The sequence below is a fragment of the Zeugodacus cucurbitae genome, chromosome 6, assembly GCF_028554725.1.
Source record: "Zeugodacus cucurbitae isolate PBARC_wt_2022May chromosome 6, idZeuCucr1.2, whole genome shotgun sequence".
Lineage (NCBI taxonomy): Eukaryota > Metazoa > Arthropoda > Insecta > Diptera > Tephritidae > Zeugodacus > Zeugodacus cucurbitae.
The window spans coordinates 54820603-54844771 of record NC_071671.1 but is presented as its reverse complement, the minus strand read 5'-3'; the positions used below and the strand labels follow the sequence as shown (position 1 = coordinate 54844771).

Genomic DNA, 24169 nt, shown 5'->3' with positions numbered 1-24169 from the left:
CAGCTTACTGCGATGTCATAAAATGGCCGCTCGTGAGAGACTAGCAGTAGCGAGTCGGATGCGGCTACTCGTTGTATGGAGTGTATGTACGTATAATACATAGCTATTCGTATACATATATACGAGCATATATGCTTGCGCTCGTACATGCACATAAACATATTTACATAGCTGCGAGAGCGAATTGTGTAGTAGGGTGGGTCAGTTAATTTATTTGTGTGAAAATGCATGTCGTGAATATTTTCATTATTTTAAATATAATATATTATAAAATATAATTATGTGTGGGGTGATTAAATAAAATATTAACAATAAATAAAATAATTTATATTTTAGACAAAAAAAAATACTCTTTGTAATCTCGATCAATTAATTAATCTTAAATTTGTGTTTTTGTAATATTATAACTAAAAGATTGAATTCAATATTTTTTATAATATTTTTACATGTATTTTATATTTTATTATTTTAATAAGTATTTATTTCAGTTAATATTTTTTTAAATGTTTTTTTTATGCGTTTAATTTTAATATTTTCTTATTCATTTTAGAAAGCCTTCATTTCAACTGATATAAAACCCAATTGCTACAAGAAATTGAAACAATTTTTCTTCAAGTACGTAAGGTATATACGTATGAGTCGGCTGAAATCTTAAAATTGAAGTACGATGGATATTTCGTATTTGTTTTTCTAATAAATTATAATCAATATTACAATCAATATAATTTCGATTAAAATAATGAATTCACAAATTTACATTTTGTCGCAAAAAAACAAATTTTTTAATTATTGTTTTTCTCTAAAAACCAGATTACTCACCTTCCAGCATTAACAATAAATTCCGAACTCAAAAATCGTTTTCCAAATAATATCTAATAAGAATTTTCGACTGATTTAAGACTATGAAGGTCGATTTCTCATATACAAAACGAAAATATACCAGTTAATTACAGCAAAAGATAAGTAAAATTTAAATAAATTATTAAACAAAAAATTGAACAATTTTATTTGCCAAAAAGAAGCATTTTTTTTTATAAGTACGGATCCAGAAATATTACAAATAACAATTTTCGAAGGATTGAAGGCTACCAATGAAATGAAACCTATAAGAAATGAAAATATACCAGCCGATTACAATAAAAGTTAAGTAAAATTAAAATCAACTATTTATATACGAAATTTAAAAATTATTTTTTTCTTTTAACCCAAAAAGAAGCATTTTTTTTTTAAAACGAGATCATCTAAAAAAATTGCTGAACATAAAAAACGCTATAAAATGTCATCAACTAACAGTTTTCTGTTAATAATAAAAGGAAGACAACCAAACATTTTCCGACCATTTATAGTGAAAGGTAAATCAAATTTAAATAGTTTAATTTACTATACAATTATGCATGATTTCTTAAATATAATAATTATTTAGACATTTTTTTTTCGTTTATAAATTTTTAAAATTTTAATAAGGAGTTATTAAACTTGTGGAATTATTTAAAAAATAGAAGATTATATATCCCAATTTTAAAATATACCTATTTTAAAGTAGTTAAGCATTATAGATAAAAGTAAATCTAAAGCTGTTATTGAAAATTTTAAGATATGTATATATTTAAATTCTGTTCTTTTTTAACGAAATAATGAGTGTTAGACTGCAAAATGGAATTTTTATTATTTTAAATTGCAAACATTTAATTGTAGTCTTACACATGATTTTTTCAAAAAGAAATATTTGATTTAATTATTTTTCCCAAAAACTAGATAATCCAATATCCAGCCTTGAGATTAGTTGCTGAGCTTGAAAAACGTTTCAAGTGGTAATAGTTTTTATAATGGGTGATAACAAACCTTTGCTATGTATTAGAATTAATATGAGGACAACCGATTACTATTGAAGTTAAGTAAAATTAAAATTAATTATTTATGCGAGAAATTTAAAAACTTTTTTTTTATTTTTCCAAAGAGAAGGAATTTTGTTTTTTTAAGCACCAGAATATCTTGCTGAAAATTAATTGCTAAGACTAAACAGCGATTTTAAATGACACAAGCCAACAATTTTGTATGAATGATAAGAGGAAAGAATAACGAAATTCAGACAACAAAAGATCTGCCGACCGTTTATAGTGAAAGGTAAGTCAAATTTATTTACATTAATTAATTATATATTTATGCATGTTTTTTCTTAAATATTGTACGTTTTTTCTTACAATTTTATACATCATTTTTTTGGATCTTTTGTTGAAACTTTTTTTTTTCTACCCAAAGAGAAGGTATTTTTTTAAAACACCTGATCATCTAGCAGTTATTAGTTGCTGAACATAAACATCGCTACAAAATGTCATCGACCAACAATTTTCTATTAATGATAAAAGGAAGGAAAAACCAAAAATCTGCCAACAGTTTATAGTTAAGGGTAAGTCATATTTGAATCTTTTAATTCACTATACATTTATAATTTCTGTAAAATTGTATACAGTTTTCTTAAACTTTCATACATACAATTTTTAAATTGTATTTGTTATAATTATTTTAAAATGTATATGAAAGTGGGCTTGCTTTTAAAAGTCATTTTATAAAAAATATAATATGTAAACTGTAAAGGAATGACATAGTTTAAAGCACTGTTGTTTGGAAAACGATTTTGAAAATATGAATATTTTAATAGCAGTAAACATTTATTATTTACTTTTTATACTCTCGCAAAAAAAATTGTTAGAGAGTATTATAGTTTTGTTCACATAACGGTTGTTTGTAACACCCAAAACTAAACGAGTTAGATATAGGGTTATATATACCAAAGTGATCAGGGTGAAGAGTGGAGTTCAAATCCGATTGTCTGTCTGTCCGTCCGTCCGTCTGTGCAAGCTGTAACTTGAGTAAAAAATAAGATATCTTGATGAAACTTACCACACTTGTTTCTTGGTACGATAGGAAGATTGCTTTCGAAAATGATGAAATGCAAAATCGGACCACTGCCACGCCCACAAAATGGCGAAAACCGAAAACACATAAACTGCCATAACTAAGCCATAAATAAAGCTATGGAAAATTTGGTATGAAGAATCGCACTATGAAGGGGCATATTTGGATGTAATTCTTTTGGGGAAGTAGGCGTGGCCCCGCCCCCAAATAGGTTTTTTGTACATATCTCGCAAACCAATAGAGCTATATAAACCAAACTTTCTGCAGCCGTTTTTTTAGCCACTTCCTAATACAGTCCAAAAATAAAAGAAATCGAATAATAACCACGCCCACCTCCCATATAAAGGTTAGGTTGAAAATTACTAAAAGTGGGTTAACTCGCTAACGAAAAACGTGAGAAACACTAAATTTCACATAAGAAATGGCAGATGGAAGCTGCACTCAGATTTTTTTACAAAATGAAAAATGGGCGTGGCGTCGCCCACTTATGGGTCAAAAACCATATATCAGGAACTACTTGACCGATTTCAATGAAACTTGGTTTGTAATAGTTTCCTTACATCCCAATGATATGTTGTGAAAATAGGCCAAATCGCTTCACAAACACGCCTACTTCCTATAACCAGAACTTTGAAGACGATCTGAACCGTTTACTTTACAATATATAAAGTAAGCACTAGTGAAGATATCGGTGCAGAACTTTGCACAAATACTACGTTAATAGTGTGGCGGCCCCATTCTAAAAATCGCCGAAATCGGACCATAGGTTTTCAAGGCCCCATATATGGAACATAAGGACCTCGGTACTTCTAACCTAATATTAGGGTTTCCAACTTTCAGTGGACTTTGTACAATATATATGACGAATATGTTGGTGAAATTGTGTATTATAAATAAAGTTAAATAAATAAATTGCGAGAGTATAAAATGTTCGGTTACACCCGAACTTAGCCCTTCCTTACTTGTTCATCTTTAATTTGATATAAAAATTAATTTTAAATGGTTTTTGAATTTTCATAATATTATATATAAATTCATATTTTTTTGTTCAAAAACTTAAATCTTGATCATATTTTGAAGGCTACATGACTAAAAAAACAATCTGACTTTCGTATGCTGAACTCAATTACTATCATTAAAAGTGAGAATACCAGTTCTAGTACATAAACCCTTTTGATTGCAAACAGCTCTTCTATTAAAATTTTATCGCAAAATAAATTAGTATCTAGGTATTAAGAAATATTAGAGGATTGGTTTTCGGCAAATTAAATCAATAAGAATTGTTAATCTATTAATTTAATTAAATGGCTTGCAATAAGCTGACTACAATATTTCTACAATGCTATTCCTTTAACTTCAATCGATTTTCGAATTATTTTGCAATTGACTTGCAGCAAGAGAAAACAATATAAAAAGAATAACTCAAAATAGTAGTGAAAATCAGTATTTTCTAAGGTAATAGCATACATACATTTACAAATTCCTACTAACAAAATTTAAGCAATCCAAAGCTTGCCAATAGCTAAGCCAGCACTCTTCATATACTCGTATATACATATATATTTTTGTATGTTCTTGTGTGTAGTTTTAAGAATGGCAATTGCAGGCGCAGACATTTTAATGTATCTGCCTGTGCACCAACAGCGACAGCATCAATTTCAAAGCAGCATGCAATTGTCAACAGAGACCACACACAGCCGAAGCCACTTTTACCCATTCATGTTTATTCATAAATATCAAGCTTCCATACTCGTACAATGCTTAGTTGCAAGCAATACGAGTATCTGCTAGTAAAAGCAAAGTGCCGCCGAGAGCCATGCCAAGTGATAAAAGTGAAATAAAATAAATTGTCAAATTCAAAAGTTAAGGAGTTTATAGCTGTTCTTGCTTGTATATATGTATGTTTGTCTGTAAATAGTCAAGTAGTTATGATTTTGGCAAAATCCTCTAACCCAAAATGTTAAAACAATGGGAGCACTCAGTGTGTTGCAGCTTTTGGCATTAGCTGCAAAGAGCAAGCTAAGCAGGATATCGGATATTATAACAAAAATGTTTGTATATAGCTTTGATATCGCTAAGAACCAAATAATATTGTGGTGTCATATAATATTTTTAAGATATCTGTTGCCAAGAAATTTCAAAGATGCTCTTTCTCTCTCTCTCTCTGTCCTTTTGCCATTGTCAAGTGCAATATATTAGCGCTACAAAGCAACTGTCAGTTAGCATATTTTAAGGTTAAGTTGAATTGCATTTTAAGCTGCGGAAGACACTGCTATAGTCATGTGAAAGAGACATCTTATTTGATACTTTTAATATTCTCAATTAAAATGAAATTTAATAATGCTGAAGTTACAGCTCCTACAGTCATATATGACTCAAAGGATATTCTGGAGCTAAGCTCTGTATTTTTAGAAACATTTTTAAGGTTCAAAATTTGAATTCTTCATTGTCTTCTGAAATAAGTCGAAAGGCTATCCTGATCTACACAAGCCGGTGATCAAGATTTTCCTCTCGTGCTATAAAAGTTAATGTCCCTTCGAGCTCTTGAAGAAAATAGTTGCGGTCCACCCAGGACTGCTTTGCTAAAGAAGAAGAAGCTAACTGAAGAATCTTACTAATTATAGATCTTATTTTGTTCTCCACTATGTATTTAATACCGCGTATGATCTCTTCTTGGTCGTTTATTTTGGGGTATCGACCAAAGTCATTATTTTACTACTAGGAGAACTGATCGTTGGTTTCCTCGGCTTGGTGGTTTCCTTGGTTTCTTTGCTGGGTTTCTTGAATTTGAACATTTGCTGGATTATAAAATAGAGCTTTACTGAAGAGGATTAGATGTAGTTTGAGCAATTCTTCACTTCTCTTCTTATTATTCCTATGTTGTCCTGGAAGGACTTTTAGAGTTTTCATGAAGAAATGCTTTGTTATATTCTTGAATAGATATGTATTTGTTATAGGAAAGCTAAATAAAGATGATTTATATGTTTTTCGTGATCCTTTGCCTCAAAAACTTAAGCCAATAGACCATAATAAACTCGTAGCAAGATTCAATGATCCATTGGTAATATTTTAAATGACCCTTCTTTATTATTTTGTTCTATAAATGAAAACCAGTTCTTTCGTATATCTAGAACCATCTGTAGTTTTTGGTCCTTCTCTCTTTCGTTCTCTCCGAAATCGCCATTCTTCTCTTTCTATAAAAGAAAACCAGTTCTTTCGTATATCTAGAACCATCTTAAGTTTTTGCTCCTTCTCTCTTACGTTCTCTCCGAAATCGCTATTCTTCTCTTGCTAGTTCCTCCGTATATTATTCGGACCGAACGCTATTGTAGTTATGATGGAATAGAAGAATAGATCTTAAGTTCTTTAAACCCTAACCTATAAAAGGACGAATAACCGTTGGAATTTATCTTACTATACCATTTAATTTTTATTTCACATTTAAAATATTTAAATAAATAGATTTTTATTTCACATTAGCTTATAATCATAATTATATTATATAATATATTACAAATTATTATCATGGATCCAACTCAGTGCCGTCTAATGAAAACTTTCTAAATTGAAAATTTTCATCAATATCCAAGAAATATGTCGGTATGGAGCCGCGTCCTTTAATATATGTAACACCTCTATAGATACAATGTATGTCGTGCAGAGTCAATATTTTGGCAGTTTCTTCAGTCACTTGTATTGAATTAGCCACGCCAGTTGAGTCCATGCGCGCGGCCATATTCACAGAATTGCCCCAGATATCATAATGTGGTTTAAACAGGCCAACAACACCGGCCATAACGGGACCATTCGCTATACCTTAAATATAGTGTTGGACAATTTAATTGTTATAATTATTTACTTTACTTGTCTTCTACTCACCAACACGTAAATCACCAATTACTTGACTATCATTGTCGTGATAATAATTGTTTTTGTTAAAATTGTCCATTGTACGCAACAGACTTAAACCAAAGCGCGCCATCACATAAACCACATCATCATCGGTGATTGGCTCTTCGCCATCATTGAACATACGCACCGAACGACGTCTTGGCACGTTGGTTGTAGACTTTTCCTCAACATCCGCAACATCCGCAACATATAGCTCGCTAATGGCCGCCTGTCTATTGGCCAACTGATCACGCCGCCAATTGAATGCGAATGAGACTGCGCTAGAGCGCTGTTCCAGCGACCCCCTATGCCCTGTGCCGGTGGTATTTAGGCCACATGCCGCCATATACGTCCAACCGGCCACTTTGATTTTTTCAATTTTATGCACGCCTTTGAATGTGCCTAGCTATGTATATTTTGCAGATTGTACAAGTGATTAACGAAAGCTAGAATTAGCAATTTGCTTACCACTTCATCGAAATCGCAAATTATTTCGTTCAATACACGCATACCAACAACTTCAATGTTGAAATTCAAAATGGTCGCAAAGATCACAGCCACATTGGAGTATTCTTCGTAGTAGAGCTTGTTGGTCAGCTGATTGTCCATATAAATGTCCACTAAAAGGATGAAATAAATCAGATAAGTTCTGCGAATAAGGCAATAATGTTTGACTGAATGTTTGAGGGATTTTTCGAGCTCTAACTGTTTTTATACATTATGGTAAAACTAAGAAGCGATCAAAACTAATATTTGATCGATATTGAGCGCTCAATATTTTTATATTTTTGTCTAATTTCTATTCTCTCTATTAAAAAAAATGAAATTAATGTCTGTATTTGATAAAGCTCATGTGAAGCAAAAGCTTACGTCACTGATAAGAATATCTCAAAATTTTTCTAACCATCATGACTTCTTATACACCAAAAAGTAGGTTAAATTGTATCAAAAAATTTGGATTATTCTGGAAAGAATTGCTGTAGATACTAATTCAATTTTAAAGTTTCTTATTACCTAAAAGTTACAATAGGTGGCGCTGATTACAACTTTTAATGCTTTGCTAGATTTCCATAGAAAATGAATGTTTTTAAACTTTTTAATACTAAGCAAGATCATTATGAAGGTAATCTAAATGGACAATGGATTTTAAGAAAGACCTTTCGTAACAAAAACTTAATACTCTTTAAGCTTTTTTTCAAAATGCAGCCTTTTTAAATAATACGATCTCAGAACTATTCTAATTAGAAAAAACCAGAACGTTCTCACCTATATGCGATGGCAAAATATTACTGACCAAACGGGAAATCGTCTCATTTGTTAGCCTAGCGTTTTCTTGTTTCTTCTTTAGCTCACGCTTCCAACTAAAAAAATTCCAAAAAATTAGTAAAAATATTCATGAAACGCTATTAAAAGACAATTTAGCTTACGAGTACTTACTAATAATCCACACGCGAGATGAACTCTTTCTGTCGATTAATCATATTAAATATGATCAGTGTCAGTATGGAGACAAATATATGCGAATATTCTGGATAGAGGTGACTATTACAACTCAGACTGCGTTCGTAGACAAAATCATACAACACAGTTATGACAATTATGTAACTAATGAGTGTAAGCAGGCCAATAGCTATTTTGATAATGTAGGTAATGCCGGAGAATAGAAAATTTAGAAATAGATTCATAACAATGCACTCCGTGACAGCCTGCAAAATATGGAAATAATTAACAAAATAATTATAATTTAATATTAGACCAAAAAGCATGCACCCAGGTGTTGAAACACAGTATATCCTTGGTGCCATCCTCAAAGAGTAGATTTTCGATTTCCTCATTTTCAATACGAAAGCGATCGCAATCTAACTGATTAAATGTATATTAGAAGAACAAATGTTTTAGTTTCAAATAATAAGTTCGTGTATGTTAATATTTTGCTTACCAATTGTATTAGCGTATAACTCAACTGTAGTATTAAAATGCCCAAATAAATGCAGATGCGCACACTAAACTCCCTTTGTGTAAATTCGGACAGACCGTAAATAAAACGACTGTATTTATTGCGCGGTTTTATGAAGAACCAATTTTTTTGAAATACTTCCCGCAGTTTCTTGTACCAGACCAAGCCTAACACCAACAGCATCACTACATTTCCAACAGCTACCAAGAGCCAAAATTTTATGCTTTGTCTGGAAACGTTTTAAAATTTTCACCGTTGCATAGGGAAAATTAAAATGTTCACTCAGTTTACTTACCTGGCATTGATGGCCTGCATGAAAATCGTGCATAAGATAATTATATATGAAACAAGCACACTGTATTTTAGCTTAATATCTGGTTGTATCAGGTAGTTGTGTTCCCAGCGCCAGTTTTTGAAACACATAAACCACCAGGAGAAATTCACACGGAAATTATGCTCTTCTCTCTCGAAACGTGTAAGATGTCGCGATTTTCCAAAGAATATGCGATGAAATCTAAAAAAAAAGTAATTATAACGGTAATTTGTATTGTTAAATTAAAATATTTAATAAATGCAATAAAAAATACAATAAAATTAAAAATGCAAAAACAATAACAAATACAAATATCATTAATAATATAATTACAAAGAAAATTAGAAATATGTACAATAAAATTACAATTATCAATTCAATTACAAGTACAATACCAAATAAAATTTCAAATAAAAATACAAATATACAAATACAATTACCAATACAATCACCTTATCAATACAAATATAAATTAAAATACCTATACAGTACAATTACAAGTACAACTACAACTACATATACATTATAATTACAAATATAATTATAAGTACAATACCAAATAAAATTTCAAATACGAATACACTTACTAATACAAATACAATTACAAATACGATTAGCAATACAACTACAAACATAAATACAAGTACAATTACTGTTCAAATATCATTGAACATATCATTGAACATGCATGCAGTACAATTATAATTACAATTACACATACAAATACAAATAAAATTATCAATACAATTACAAGTACCAATACCAAATAAAATTTCAAATACAAATATAATTACCAATACAATTACCGTTATCTATAAAAATATAATTAGAAATACCTATACCAATTACAAATAAAATTTCAAATATTATTATATTACAATTACCAATGTTATTACAATTACAAATACAAATATATATACAAGTACAATTATCAATAGAATTACAATTACCAATATAATTACAATTGGAATTATAATAAAAAAAATATTATCTAAATTAATAATAATAATTATATGGATATAGAAACCTAGTACTTACTGTAAAGTTTCGACCGGAATGCTTGTACTCTCTCGTCGCATCTCCATATCTACCATTCTTTGTATTATATCACCGGAATAAACAGTTCTCAGATCCTTTCCGATAAAATATCGAATAAAACTTAGTTACAAATAAAAAATGTGAAAATATTAAATCGGGACATACCGACGCAGATCCCAGCGGTGAGCCCTTCAGAAACGAAAATTTACTCATTAACGTGGGATTTGAGACCGTCTGTTTGCCTTTGTACTTATAGAAGAAAAAAGAAATTCAGCGCAATTATTATTAAATATAATAAATTAACAAAACTTACAGCTTTCGGCGGTATAATAAGATATGTACGTATGCTGTGTTGTTGTAATAGCGGATCATTGAGTGCTTTCGTGGTACCATCTTCATATTCGAATTCATTATCCAACAGTTCCAGTGTTTCACCACTTATGTGCACACGTCCCGGTACACCGGTACTCTCCAAACGATTTGCGATCTCAACATCTTTCGAGTAAATATCGAATTTCCATTTCGTGGCGCCAATAACACCCGATAGTACGCTGCCCGAGTGCACGCCAATACGTATATCCATTTCCAGGTCTCTATTATCTCTATAGAGACAAGATTAAGGTATTAGTTAGTGTTACAAAAACAAAAATATTACAAAACAGTTATGCACCTCTCCGCATGTATCTCCTCTATCATACGTAAACCGAGGCGCACACAAGCATTACCGTGATCTTCATTCGGTATCGAAACATTTGCCACGCAGTAATAGCAATCTCCCAAGAATTGTATTCTTAGAACATCCAAGTCCTGAAAGAGGCAGGGAGAAACATAGAGAGAATTTAACATTCCAATATTTAAATTGTAATATGAATTAACTACCAACGCTGCATCGTCGAATCTGACATAGAGATCGTGTAGTGTTTCTACAAGTGTCTTCACATCCACCGTTGTTGTTAGCTTCGTATAGTTGACCATATCCGCATAGAGTATTGTCACATCGTCGTGCGTTTCAATAAAGAGTTTTCTATATAGTAGTCTAAAGCATGGAGAGTAGATGGAAAATGGTCGATTAGTAATTACTGAAAGATAAATTTTACAAGTGAAGGTCTTTATAGACTTTAGTTTAGCTTTTTTTTAGTTAGTTTTAGCTTCCCACATCTTCAAAAGTCAGATATCAAACATTGTAAACTTCTTTTCAGTATAATGGTTCGAAATTAATGCTAAACCAGGTCCCAGAGGCACTTTCTTTCTTTCATTCGCTTTATACTCACTCCGCTTCTCGCTGAAACGATGAACGTCTGCGTGAAGTTAAGCTCGTCCGCGTGAGTCGCAATTTTATGTCCTCCTCTATTTTATCAGCAATTGGTCCAGGTATCATGCTTAGCAGTAATATTTTCTGCAGAAAATTAAAAATTAAAAAAAAAAAATACAACTTTTGATTTTTCTACTTAACGTACCTCCTGTGTCTTGGCAGCATGCAACAGCAGATCTTCTTCAACGCATTCCCGTTTGTCTATAAAGGTTTGTCGTACCACCATCTCACGTGGTAGACGAAAAAATAAGCCCAATAGATTGAGTCCCACCATAAACAAGATTTCTGATATAATTTTTTCTTCATCCATATTCGTACTGCCATCAACTTTCATGCGATATGTTATCGACAGAAATAATATAATATAACACAATGATATTGAAACGCCCAAAATGAAAGGATAAAGGTGATTAGTAAACGGCATATAAATGTAAATGGAATAAATAATGAAACTGTAGAATAGCGGTATAGTGATCTCGTAAAAGGAGACGGCGTGCACTACGGGAACAGTGATATCTGTAAAGGAATTTGAAAATCAACTGTGCATTAATTGTTAATTTTAATAATTGTTAATTTCAATTTTATGTTAATTTTAATTTTAATTTTATGTTACTTTTAATTTTATTTTAATTTTAATGTTTATTTTAATGTTAATTTTAATTTTAATTTTAATTTTAATTTTAATTTTATTTCAATTTTATTATCAATTTTATTTCAATTTTATTTTTAATGCTAATGTTAATTTTAATTTTAATTTTAATTTTAATTTTAATTTTAATTTTAATTTTAATTTTAATTTTAATTTTAATTTTAATTTTAATTTTAATTTTAATTTTAATTTTAATTTTAATTTTAATTTTAATTTTAATTTTAATTTTAATTTTAATTTTAATTTTAATTTTAATTTTAATTTTAATTTTAATTTTAATTTTAATTTTAATTTTAATTTTAATTTTAATTTTAATTTTAATTTTAATTTTAATTTTAATTTTAATTTTAATTTTAATTTTAATTTTAATTTTAATTTTAATTTTAATTTTAATTTTAATTTTAATTTTAATTTTAATTTTAATTTTAATTTTAATTTTAATTTTAATTTTAATTTTAATTTTAATTTTAATGTTAATTTTAATTTTAATGTTAATGTTAATTTTAATGTTAATTTTAATTTTAATTTTAATTTTAATTTTAATTTTAATTTTAAAATTAATTTTAATTTTAATTTTAATTTTAATTTTAATTTTAATTTTAATTTTAATTTTAATTTTAATTTTAATTTTAATTTTAATTTTAATTTTAAAATTAATTTATTAATTTTAATTTTAATTTTAATTTTAATTTTAATTTTAATTTTAATTTTAATTTTAATTTTAATTTTAATTTTAATTTTAATTTTAATTTTAATTTTAATTTTATTTTAATTTGACTCACCCATTATCATAATAAATATTATGGATAGAACAGCTACGTAAATAACCCAAGCAAATTTCGCAATCGCCCTCTTCCATATGCCAATATATATGGCCACGATAGCCAGAATCGAGAATATCACATAGATTGGTATGTCAAGCATCGCCTAAAATCACATTTTGTTTACACAAATTCGCTAATATTATTCATGAAAATAATATTATTTTAACCATATCAGAATCGATCAAGAGCACGCAATAGATGGCCGTAATGATGATGACTATCGTCAAGAATGTGATTAATTGTATTCTTAGCAGCCGCGCCATGTAGGTTTGATAAATCTTTTCCACGTCATATTTGCGACAATGTTCCTAAGAAAATCTCGGCAATTTTGTAATCAATCTTCTAAACATTTAGTCGACGCGTCTTACCCTTAACACGCTCAGCTCATATTTACCCTTGAACTGATTGGTTACGTCGTCTAATATATCGCCAACATTGACTGAGAATTTGCGATTGCGATCGTAACTTGCGTACATCGTTTATTGATTTTTTATAAATCAAATTTTAACGAAAAATCATAACGACAGTTTCAGCTGATTTTATTTTGATACTTGAGTTGTCGTTGGGCTTTCTTTTTACATTTTTCTCCTATCGTGTTTGCTGCCGTACACACCATATTTCGTTTAACAGGTGTTTACATTTATGCTTAGGAAATAACGAAATTAGAAATTTTTCGAAAAGCTGACTTAGAGATCGAAGTTGCTACTGCCGTTTCTTCTGTTTTGCTCCCATTTGAAAGTTATAGTTTCGAAGAATAAACTTTTTTCGTTTGGTTTTTTCTATTGGTAAACCTTTCTTGATATCCTGATCAGTTCTTGTCGTCGACCTTGTTCGGACTTCTTTCTAATACATCAACTCAAATAGATCTAGAACCCTTCTTAGCAGGTTTCGGGCATACTGCTTGCAGTTGCCTTCCGTTTCAAGAGGTTATTCGACAGATGATTATCCAGATCTTATTGAAATTTTTTTTGGGAGCAGATAAACATAATGCCTGAACAGGCTTTCCAGAGTTAATTTTTGTTCGACGCTTGTGCAATAGATTTCTGGATTCAGTAAAGGGAATACTGAAAACAACAAAGCTTATAGTTTCTAACTAGAAAGTGAAATCATCACAATATTATCTCAATGTAGAGATGTAGAGATTGATCATCTGACAGATTTCGAAGATATTAACATAACATTTCGCTCATTTTAGATACTACTGAGTATCAATATATGATCCCACAATCAACTCTTTCAAAGACTCGTTAATTCTCGACCACTGGCCACTCAATTTATTTATAATTTCATAAATTTCTTTTTACTTTAAGCATTTACAAATATCACTTAAGTTAGTTATACAAACTTATTGCGTTTCAGTATTCAATTCGGTTGGATTACTCTGACTTGGTCGTTGAACGAAATGTAAGTCATCATCAATTTTTACGAAATAAGTGGGAATATAATCGCGTCCCTTTACATACGTCTGTCCTCTATATGTACACTGAACATTGAAAGCCTGCAATATTTTTGCGGTCTCCTCGGTAACCTGAATTGCATCCTCTAAACCGGTAGAGTCCATGCGTGAGGCCATATTGACGGCATTGCCCCAAATATCGTAAAATGGTTTATACAAACCCACAACGCCGGCCATAACAGGTCCATTTGATATGCCTGTGAAAGAGATATTAAAGCGTATAAATATGTATATGTATATACAGAGACTTCCGAAGTTGAATTGACACATTAAAAATATTTTTTTTTTATTAATTCAAAAAATGTTTCCAAAAAATATCTTTAATGCGCTTCTAATTGAGCTTTCACTAAATTCTTAAATATATTACCAATACGTAAAGCACCTTGACTACGTTTCGTATCATCACTTTGTACGTTTTCCTCATTAAAATCACGCATTTTATGTAGTAGATCCAAAGCAAAGCTTAGCATAACGAATACAACGTCATTTTCCAAAACTAAACTGTCTTGATTGGGTATAGTCAACGTCTCTGCGCTTATGTTTGAGAATAAACTTCGCGATAAAGCTAAATTCATTGCGCTTGCTAAATGACAGAATATTACATATATATGAGAATATATAATGAAGTGCTAAATACGAGCGCCACCAATACTTACTAGATCTTGAGATGAACATTCGATTCTTCCTTGCCGTTGTATTAGTCGCATTCAAACCACATGCTGCCATATATGTCCAACCGGCAACTTTAATTTTCTCAATCTTATCGATGCCTTGATAGTTGCTCAGCTAAAACGTTGAATTATTATCACGCATTTTATTTTCATTAAAAAAGTATAGATTATTAGAAACACTCACCACTTCATCAAAATCACAAATGATTTCATTCAAAACACGCATTCCAACCTGTTCGGTATCGTAATTTCGTATGGTGGCAAACATCACGGCCACATTTTCATATTCCTCATAGTAAACGTCGCTCGTCAGCAGATCTTTCATGTAAATATTTACTATGTGGAAGTGTTAGGAAACAGAAGAAATATATGTATATTAAATAGGCATAAAATATATATGAACATGTGAAACACCATTTAATACTCGTTAGTTATACTAAAATGTGGTATATGTTCCATCCAGGAAGTTTGGGGGGAAAATATATTAATATCTCACATGTATTAAATATCTCCCTTCCGCCTTTTTCTCTTTTGAATTTTGCGAATATGTATAAAGCGCTACAGAGCTCGTATCTGGCAATACTATAAATCTTGAAAGGTCTTGGCATAACCTACAAAACGACGCATGACTAGTTTGGATATTGCGTTCAACAACTATAGACGTCTAAACATGGAGTTCGCTAATGCCGAAATTCGCGCTATTTTAAAGTTTTCCTTCTTTAAAGACATCTGCTAGAGAAACGTTCCGTGAGGTTAATAGTGTTTTGGGGGACTCTATCATTTCGAACTGCGGGGCAATGGTTTCGACGGCTCAGATCGGGTGTCACGGATAACCCAGACAGCGGAGTACCTGTGACGACGAATACCGATCAAATCATGGAAAACATCGAGTTATACCGACATGTGGCATCTCGTGACATAGCCCAGGAGATGGGAGTTAGTCACCAAACCATTTTAAACCATCTGCAGAAGGCTGGAGACACATAAAAAAGCTTGGTGTTTGGGTGCCGCATAATTTGACGCAAAAAAACCTTCTGGACCGAATCAACGTATGCTGCTAAAACGGAACGAACTAGACCCACCATTTTTGAAGCGGATGGTGACTGGCGATGAAAAATGGACCACATAGCGTAAACGGTCGTGGTCGAAGGCCACGTAATCGTCCCAAACTGTGATCAAGCCGGGATTGACGGCCAGGAAGGTTTTGTTGTGTGTTTGGTTGGATTGGAAGGGAATCATCCACTATGAGCTGCACTCATATGGCTAGACGCTTAATTCTACCATCTACTGCGAACAACTGAACCGCTTGAATCATAGATGGAAACAGATTATCAACGAGCGGCGTATATTTGAACTAAATCCGATCACTTTAACACTTATTATAAAGCATTGAATAAAGAGCAAAAAGCGGAAGCCAACCTAATATATGCAATTAAACTAATTACCTCAAGCAATATATTTGAACTTGTGGAACAAGGCTTATGGGATAATTAAGCTAAATAAATTCGGGAAATATATTGTATGTGAAACAATACTTACTACTCACTAATTGAGTTAAATAACCTGAAATAATATATCTGAACTTTTGGAACGGGACTAACCGCACATCAATTAATCTATTAACTTCAAGGATTTTATGTGAACTTGTGGAACGCGACTAACTACTAATCAATTAATCTATTAATTTCAATGAATTTATATGAACTTCTGGAACAAGACCACTACTAATCAATTAATCTAACAACTTCAAGGAATTTATATGAAGATGCGGAACAGGACTTTTTTATCGTTTATTACACTAAATAACCTCGAGGAATATATATGAATTTGTGCAACAGGACTAAGAACAAAGTCGATTTATTAGTCGATAAGCTTCAAATAAAATATATGAACTTATGAAACGTGACATACTAGTCGGTGATTAAGCTAAATAGTTCAACTTGTGAAACGGGTCTTACAACTCGACAATGACACCAAATAACTTTAATGAAAATATATGAACTTGTGGAACGGGACTTATTACTCGCTAATTAAACCTAATATGTCTTCGAAAGTGAAAAAAAAAACAATAATAATATATTATATAATAGATTGTATAGATCTACCTATATGTGTTGGTAATATGTTACCAACTAAAATCGAAATCGTCTCGTTTGTAAATCTTGCGTCATCCTTTTTCTTTCTCAACTCATGTTTCCAACTGAAAATTAAATGTTCATGGTGAAATCAACATCCACAACAAATCAATGGATTACCCACTTAAAGTCCATGCGCGAAATAAATTCAATTTCTCTGTTCATTATATGGAATATCCAGGCAGTTCTACACAACACCATTAGATGTGCGAATTCAGGAAAGAGATATGGATTGGAGCTTACACTATATTCGAACAAGAAATCAAACACCGCAAAAACTACAATTATATAAAAAATGGTCACGGTCAGCGCAATGATCCATTTAAATATGTATGAAACGTGCGTAAATAGAAATATGACACCGCAAAGTATCACCAATGAGTCGGTAACGGCCTGCAGAAAAGTATGTAATTAAATAGCTCGTACAACTTAGTATTAAGATTATACATTTTTTTGTGTAGGTTTGCATAAATTTGTTCGACTTACCCATGGTACAAAACATATATTATTTATATCAGCCTGATATGCATGTGTCTCGATAACGTCATTCACAACTCGGAATTGATTGCAATCTAGCTAAAGAAAATACATGTATATAGAAGTGTAGTACTGGAGTCGAGGAGGATTATTGTCTGTTTTAGATCTATGGCCGGTTTTGTGATTCTCACGTGAATATACGTAATGGATTTGCGGTTCCACTTCGTTTAAAAGACTTTCCCAACTTTGATTTTTCTATACCTGTCCTGTTCTTATATATCGAATATGAGGTCTTCGATTGTTCGAAAGGATTATGTATCCGGCTACCCGTCAAAATTTATAAGGTACACTATTATAGTCCTCGATATATCTCACATATTAACCAATATATACGGAATTTATATATATTTGAAAAATCAATAATTAGGTATACGCGAAATAGAGAAATTTATGACTCGATTTTAACAATTTTTGGAACAGAGACACACTCTTAGAAGAAAGATTATCTCTGAATGAAATTAAAATATCTGAGAGATAGGCACTGAGTTGTTCATGTTCGATATCCGGGGATCCGAGATATTAACAAAAAAATTATTTAAAGGCGGTGCCACGTCCACTTAAAAAAAATTAAATCTAGATATGCCCCTTCCTAGTACGATCCTTTATGCAAAATTTTACTTTCATATATTTATTTATGTCTTAGTTATAACACTAGGTTTTCGGTTTTAGTCATTTTGTAGGCGTGTCATTGGTCCGATTTCGTAACCCTCCTACCGACCCAAGGAACATGTGTGCCAAGTTTCGTCAAGATATTGTAATTTTTACTCAAGTTATCCGTTGCACACGGACGGACAGACAGACAGACATTCGAATTACAACTCGTCTCGTCATCCTGATCGTTTTGATATACATATGTATATAACCCTATATCAAACTCGTTTAATTTTATGACTTACAAACAACCGTTATGTAAACAAAACCATAATACTCTCTTAGCAACTTTTGTTGCGAGAGTACATATAATAAAGCTGTATCGATGCATGTGTATACGTTACCATTTGAAATGTAACCAAACAGAATCCCAGCAGTACTATCAAGAAATACACGACGGTACGAAATTTGAAGTTTCGTTGTGCTTTGTCAGAGAGTACGAATAACCAGTGACTGACATGATGTGAGGGTCCCGCTAGAAGTGTTGAGCTGCAAAACCAAGACCACGCCCGTCTATACCACACAAAGCAAAAGGTGAGCAGTATAATAAGATTTCCGAATAATGCCGTATTCCAAAATAGCACAGATTGCCTGAATAAACGATTATAGATATATAATATATATAGACTAGACTTTGATTTGTATTGCTCTTTTAAACTTACACGCCATTAAAGTATTGTATTAGCACTATGCCCCATGTAACTAACATGGCTATCAGTACACTGTATTTGTGTAGTATATCGGATTGCTGAATGTAGTTGTACTCCCAACGCCAATTCTTATAGCACATAAAGAGCCATGAAATGTTCGCATAGAAGTTGGTTTTAGCACCCTCACTTCTTCTGGTGCGTGTATATTGTCCCAATATAATTTTTTTATACCTGAAAATATGTGAAAGAAATTTTGAAAAAAAAAAAATATATATATAGATATTTATTAACGGTATTTACTTACTGCTGCACCAAACCGAATATTGGAAATTTACTACTCTCTTGACCCATCTCAGTATGCACGAGTGTTTTCATTTTTTGAAATGAATCCATCTCTTCCAAACCCTATTTTCAATGTAATATGTATGTGAAAGCATTTTAGAGTCTTATTAGAAAAGAAATTTTAGCTCAGACTTACCTCATCTGTGGAGAAGCCTCGCACAAAGATCGATCGGCGCACCATTTGCGAAGTTTCGTCAAGCTTGTTAGAAATATAGAAAAATATGTAACATATATGTTTCATGTTGAGATGATTCTGAACACAACCTAACCTAAAGGCCGGTCTAAAGTAGACTTTGGGGTCTTGAAATAGTGGAAATGTGTAACAAAATGTTTGTTCGGGTCGACTAGTTTCAGCACGTGAATATTTAAACTTGGAGACCGTTTTATGGTCGAAATCCACCATTTCGTGAAATATGTATGTCTAGCCTTAAACGTACGTACATTACTAGCAAGCCCTTGGTAGATCTAGATCCAGTTTCTAACACCGTGGGTGGCTCCGAAAACTGACTCAGTAGGCCAGATTATAGATAAAAATTTTATGCTACCAAATTAATGCTTAATAAAGTCCACAAAAAAAATCCGACACCTTTTCCTCGAATAGACAAAGTGAGGCCTTTTTTAAAGCTCTAAACTGCTCCTTTGTTTTTTTTTTTGCGTACTCACCTCCGGTGTTATGATTAGAAAAGTGGTGATTTGATGTTTTCGCAAAAGTGGATCAAAACGCGCTGCCTGCGTACCCGGTTCAAATTTGAATCTTTTATCCAATCGTTCCAATGTTTCTTTGCTTATATGCACCCGACCGGGTACGCCGGTGCTTTCCAGACGATTGGCGATTTCAACGTCTTTCGAGTAAATATCAAATTGCCACTTGGTGGCGCCAATTACACCGGACAATACGCTGCCAGAATGCACACCAATGCGCATATCAATGCCTAAATTTCTATTCTCTCTATAAAAATTTTATAAAGAATTCTTTGTCATGTGAAAATCTTTCAAATAAACATGCGTTTATTTACCCCACATCACGTATGTCGTTGATCATGCGCAATCCAAGCTTCACACAAGCTTTGGCGTGGTCTTCGTTGGGCATGGACACGTTCGCCACACAATAATAACAATCGCCCAAGAATTGAATTCTCAATACATCGAATTCCTGTAAATTGGAGAGGTCACTTAGAGATTATTGTTATAAATATGTATATGTGGAGGAGGTTCTCACCTTTGCGGCATCATCGAATCGCACGAAGAGTTCATGTAACGTCTCTACGAGCGTTTTCGCATCCAATGTTGTTGTCAGTTTAGTATAGTTGACTATATCCGCATAAAGAATTGTGACATCGTCGTGAGGTTCTATGAAGAGCTTTCTAAAATAATGAAGTGATTTTCAAAAAATACTTCATAAATAACCTTTCAGCTTCATATAAAATGTCATTTAATGAAATTAAATGAAAGGGTGTTACGGTCAGAAGATATTTAATTTAATTTAATTTAATTTTATTTTATTTTATTTTATTTTATTTTATTTTATTTTATTTTATTTTATTTTATTTTATTTTATTTTATTTTATTTTATTTTATTTTATTTTATTTTATTTTATTTTAATTTATTTTATTTTATTTTATTTTATTTTATTTTATTTCATTTCATTTCATTTCATTTCATTTCATTTCATTTTATTTTATTTTACTTTATTTTTTTCAAAAGTACATATGTTAGTATATAAAAAATAAATGGGAAAAATGTGAAAAGGTGGCAACCCTTCTGGTTTTTTGTCTACCCAATTGCTCAATTTCCTGAACCTCTTCAGTGTAAAGCCCGTTTCGTAGTTTTTTCTTTCTTTGCCCAACTATGTTTTTTACTTTAAAATTTCAATTAGGTGGCAACCTTCTAATATATTTTTTTTATAAAAAGAGAGCATTGAATCAAATAATCTAAAAATTCACTATATTCTTAATGTTCATCTAAAATTTTTTTAAGGATAATCAAATAAAAATAGGTGGCATCTCTCCAGAAAGTTTATTTTTTACTAAATCTCTACCTTTCCGAAAATTTCTTTTGTTTTATACTCGTTTTCAAATATTTGATTAATTATAATAAAAAAATTTACCAATTTCAAACAGGTGGCAACCTACTGCTGCAATTTTTGTAAGAATCAAATTTTACACCAAATAAATGAAAACAAAATATTAAATCATATTCAACCCACGCTAAGATGGTTAACTGTATATGCGTACGTGACGAAATTTCGTTACGTAACACAATTTCGTTGCAGTCGAACGATTTTACATCCGAATTAACGATATGCGATAATGAACTATTTGGCACAAAAAATGTATTATACGACTCCACTTACCTTATCTTCTCCAACGAATTCGCCGAGGCCGGATTTTTCATAATCTCAATACGCAACTTAACATCTTCCTCCATTTGTTTGGCAATCTGCGCTGGTATCATGCTCAGTAGCAGACTTTTCTATAAAAAATAATTAACTTTAACTGGTAATCACTGGATATATTGATTGTATTCCATGCAAACCTCCTGATCTTTAGCCGCATGGAACAACAGATCCTCCTCTATGCACTGGCGTTTATCCAGAAAGGTCATGCGTGTGAGTATTTCACGAGTAAAACGCATAAAAATGCCGAATAGATTCATAGCAGCTATCGCTATGTATTTGCTTGTGCCTTTTGTGTAGTCGAAACTCTTCGAACCCTGCTGTATCCAAAAATAGACTTGTATTTTTAAAAAGGCCATGTAGAATGCCGATGACAAAATGCCCAAGCAAACTGCATACACATCGCTGGCAATCGGAAAGAAGCAATATATTGAGAATACGATGAAATTCATATACACCGGTAGCGTGATGGTGCGCCTATAGGTATGCAGCAGCGGAACAGAAACGTCTGTAGAGCAGAAAATAAATATTAAAAAATGTTAGGTCCTCTTCTAAAATAATAAAAAATTATGAACAACTCTAAAAATATTAAAAAAAAAAACATTAAAATAATTTTTTTTGTTGTTCTACCACAAGCTCACCCATGCCGATGAGTATTATGAGTACCACTAGCGTTGTCAAATTCGGCACACTCATATAGGATTTATGAGAATTTGTTTTTATACTGATTACAAATATAATGATTGTCAGTATTGTAGCACCAATGTATATGCACACGTCTATGTAGATTTCTCTTCTTTCCTATAATATATTAAAATAATTAATACAAATATTAAAAAAAATCATATTAATGAATAGTTACAGACCAGGGGCGATAGTGTCGCTAAGAGTAGTCCAGAGTGTATGCATGTGTTCAGCACGAGCATTGTCAGAAACGAATATAATTGATTCATATGCAGGCGTCGCATGTAGGCTTTGTAAAATTCTTCCACATCCTTGTCCTTGCAATGTTCCTGCAGTTCACAAAATTGATTTTTCAATTATTTACACCAAAAAAAAAAAAAATAAAAAATAAAATAAAAATGTGTCACTTCATCTTGTCCATTTTACCCTCAATATGCTGATCTCCCATTTCTGACTACCCTTCGTGCGATCGGCTATATCTCTAGAAAAGGATATCGATAAATTTGCGTCCTGACGCCATATTGAACGACGCGTAGCCATATTATATGAATTTAATTTAAATTTTTTTTCCTTTGAACCTGAAGAAATAAATTTAAAGTCTCTTTTCACAATTGACTCAGTTTTGGTTGTGTGTGTTTTGATTGTCTTTCTTTACACTATCGAGAATATTTGAAGAAAAAATTTCGAACAGCACAGACGTTACATGCACAGATCGAGTCAGATGAAGTATATTATTTGTATTTTATACGTTTTCCTATAAACGCGTTAAAACATTTGATACTCAAACTTAATATAATTTAAAAATTTACAAAGTCGTCTGACCTGTTGAAGACAATTCCAATTTATGCTACGAACGCCATTAGGCAGCATCATACCATTGATAATTTCTTAAAATAAATTAAATAATGAAACTAATAATATTGAGAGATAATGTTGGAATTCCATAATACCATCTTTTAGCGCTTCATTCGGCTATTATTATCTTAAACTGAATAAGTGCTGAAAGTGAAAATGTCTGCAGAGTTCGATGTAGAGTTCGGCCTACATTTTGATCGGTCGGAGCTCGGGCATCTATAGTCATATTCTTTAGAGTATTGCCCGTATTTAAGCTAGACTAGTGAAAACGCCAGATTTTAGGTAGAGAACAATTGTTGATGGTATTATATAGGTCTCTGATTCCCAAAAGAACGTGAAATCTATAGCTTGCAAAGGCTTGGAAGAGATGCAATTTTTCACCGAAAATATCGGTATTCCTCTCTGATATCTTAATTTAATTTAGAGGGAATTCTGGACCGAATCAACGTCTGCGATATGCTGCTGAAACGGAACGAACTCGACCCATTTTTGAAGCGGATGGTAACTCGCGACGAATAATGGATCACATACGACAATATCAAGCGAAAACGGTCGTGGTCGAAAGCCGGTTAATCGTCCCAAACAGTGGCCAAGCCGGGATTGAAGGCCAGGTATATTTTGTTGTGTGTTTGGTCGCTTAATACTACCATCTACTGCGAAAAACTGGACCTGCCTGAAGCGTCCAGAATTAGCCAATAGGAAGGGTGTATTTTGAACTTGGCGTCTAGATGAAAACATATTTTCGAACCGGCGCATATTTGAACTAAATCCGATCACTATAACACTTTTTATACAGTATTGTATAAAGAGCAAAAAAGCGGAAGGAAGATATATGGGTCAAATTGTGTGATATCTTAATAGAACGAAATCAATAAATTGCGAGAAATGTTCG

At 31.8% G+C, this 24169-nt stretch overlaps 3 protein-coding genes across 6 annotated transcripts in view; 1 reads left to right on the top strand and 2 right to left on the bottom strand.

Annotated features, from left to right (window-relative positions):
- Positions 1 to 1970: 1970 nt before the first annotated feature.
- LOC105218054 (semaphorin-2A) overlaps positions 1971 to 24169 on the top strand; it is a 250973-nt gene continuing 228774 nt past the window's right edge. The window contains exons 1-2 of the mRNA XM_054232840.1: positions 1971 to 2124; positions 2260 to 2407. The gene's annotated coding sequence lies outside the window, so the exon portion shown is untranslated. The remainder of the gene's footprint in view (positions 2125 to 2259; positions 2408 to 24169) is intronic.
- LOC105218052 (adenylyl cyclase X E-like) lies at positions 6365 to 14027 on the bottom strand. 3 transcript variants are annotated; one of them, XM_054232832.1, is made up of 18 exons: positions 13269 to 14027; positions 13068 to 13208; positions 12859 to 13003; positions 11573 to 11943; positions 11387 to 11511; positions 10995 to 11151; positions 10786 to 10922; positions 10429 to 10717; positions 10281 to 10364; positions 10116 to 10210; positions 9060 to 9278; positions 8747 to 8993; positions 8578 to 8670; positions 8245 to 8513; positions 8074 to 8168; positions 7276 to 7427; positions 6796 to 7213; positions 6366 to 6732 (listed from the first exon to the last, which is right to left on the bottom strand). In XM_054232832.1, exons 1-18 carry the CDS (start codon positions 13374 to 13376, stop codon positions 6440 to 6442), a joined length of 3438 nt encoding a protein of 1145 aa, XP_054088807.1. In that variant the 5' UTR covers positions 13377 to 14027; the 3' UTR covers positions 6366 to 6439. The 3 variants fall into 3 exon arrangements, with proteins under 3 accessions (XP_054088805.1, XP_054088807.1, XP_054088808.1); XM_054232830.1 differs by having other exon boundaries at positions 6365 to 6732; positions 8245 to 8666; XM_054232833.1 differs by lacking the exon at positions 6366 to 6732 and having other exon boundaries at positions 6987 to 7209; positions 8245 to 8666.
- Positions 14131 to 23066, bottom strand: LOC105218053 (adenylyl cyclase X E-like). 2 transcript variants are annotated; one of them, XM_011193387.3, is made up of 19 exons: positions 22849 to 23066; positions 22605 to 22751; positions 22380 to 22539; positions 21879 to 22246; positions 21697 to 21815; positions 20562 to 20706; positions 20359 to 20495; positions 20006 to 20291; positions 19479 to 19541; positions 19305 to 19405; positions 19013 to 19231; positions 18695 to 18941; positions 17649 to 17738; positions 17287 to 17555; positions 17133 to 17227; positions 15212 to 15363; positions 15013 to 15142; positions 14724 to 14939; positions 14131 to 14553 (listed from the first exon to the last, which is right to left on the bottom strand). In XM_011193387.3, exons 1-19 carry the CDS (start codon positions 22960 to 22962, stop codon positions 14246 to 14248), a joined length of 3366 nt encoding a protein of 1121 aa, XP_011191689.1. In that variant the 5' UTR covers positions 22963 to 23066; the 3' UTR covers positions 14131 to 14245. The 2 variants fall into 2 exon arrangements, with proteins under 2 accessions (XP_011191689.1, XP_054088809.1); XM_054232834.1 differs by having other exon boundaries at positions 14739 to 14939.

Bases quoted from the DNA above. Each gene is read 5' to 3' on its own strand.
- LOC105218052 (XM_054232830.1), bottom strand. From the start codon at position 13,376: ATGTACGCAAGTTACGATCGCAATCGCAAATTCTCAGTCAATGTTGGC. The intron at 13,004-13,067 runs GTTAAAATAATA...ATGTGATTTTAG, and splicing joins TCTTGATCGATTCTGATATG to GCGATGCTTGACATACCAAT. The intron at 6,733-6,795 runs GTGAGTAGAAGA...ACTATATTTAAG, and splicing joins AATTGGTGATTTACGTGTTG to GTATAGCGAATGGTCCCGTT.
- LOC105218053 (XM_011193387.3), bottom strand. From the start codon at position 22,962: ATGGCTACGCGTCGTTCAATATGGCGTCAGGACGCAAATTTATCGATA. The intron at 22,752-22,848 runs GTAAAATGGACA...TGTGAACTGCAG, and splicing joins GGGAGATCAGCATATTGAGG to GAACATTGCAAGGACAAGGA. The intron at 19,406-19,478 runs GTAAGTCTGAGC...CATTGAAAATAG, and splicing joins GAGGCTTCTCCACAGATGAG to GGTTTGGAAGAGATGGATTC.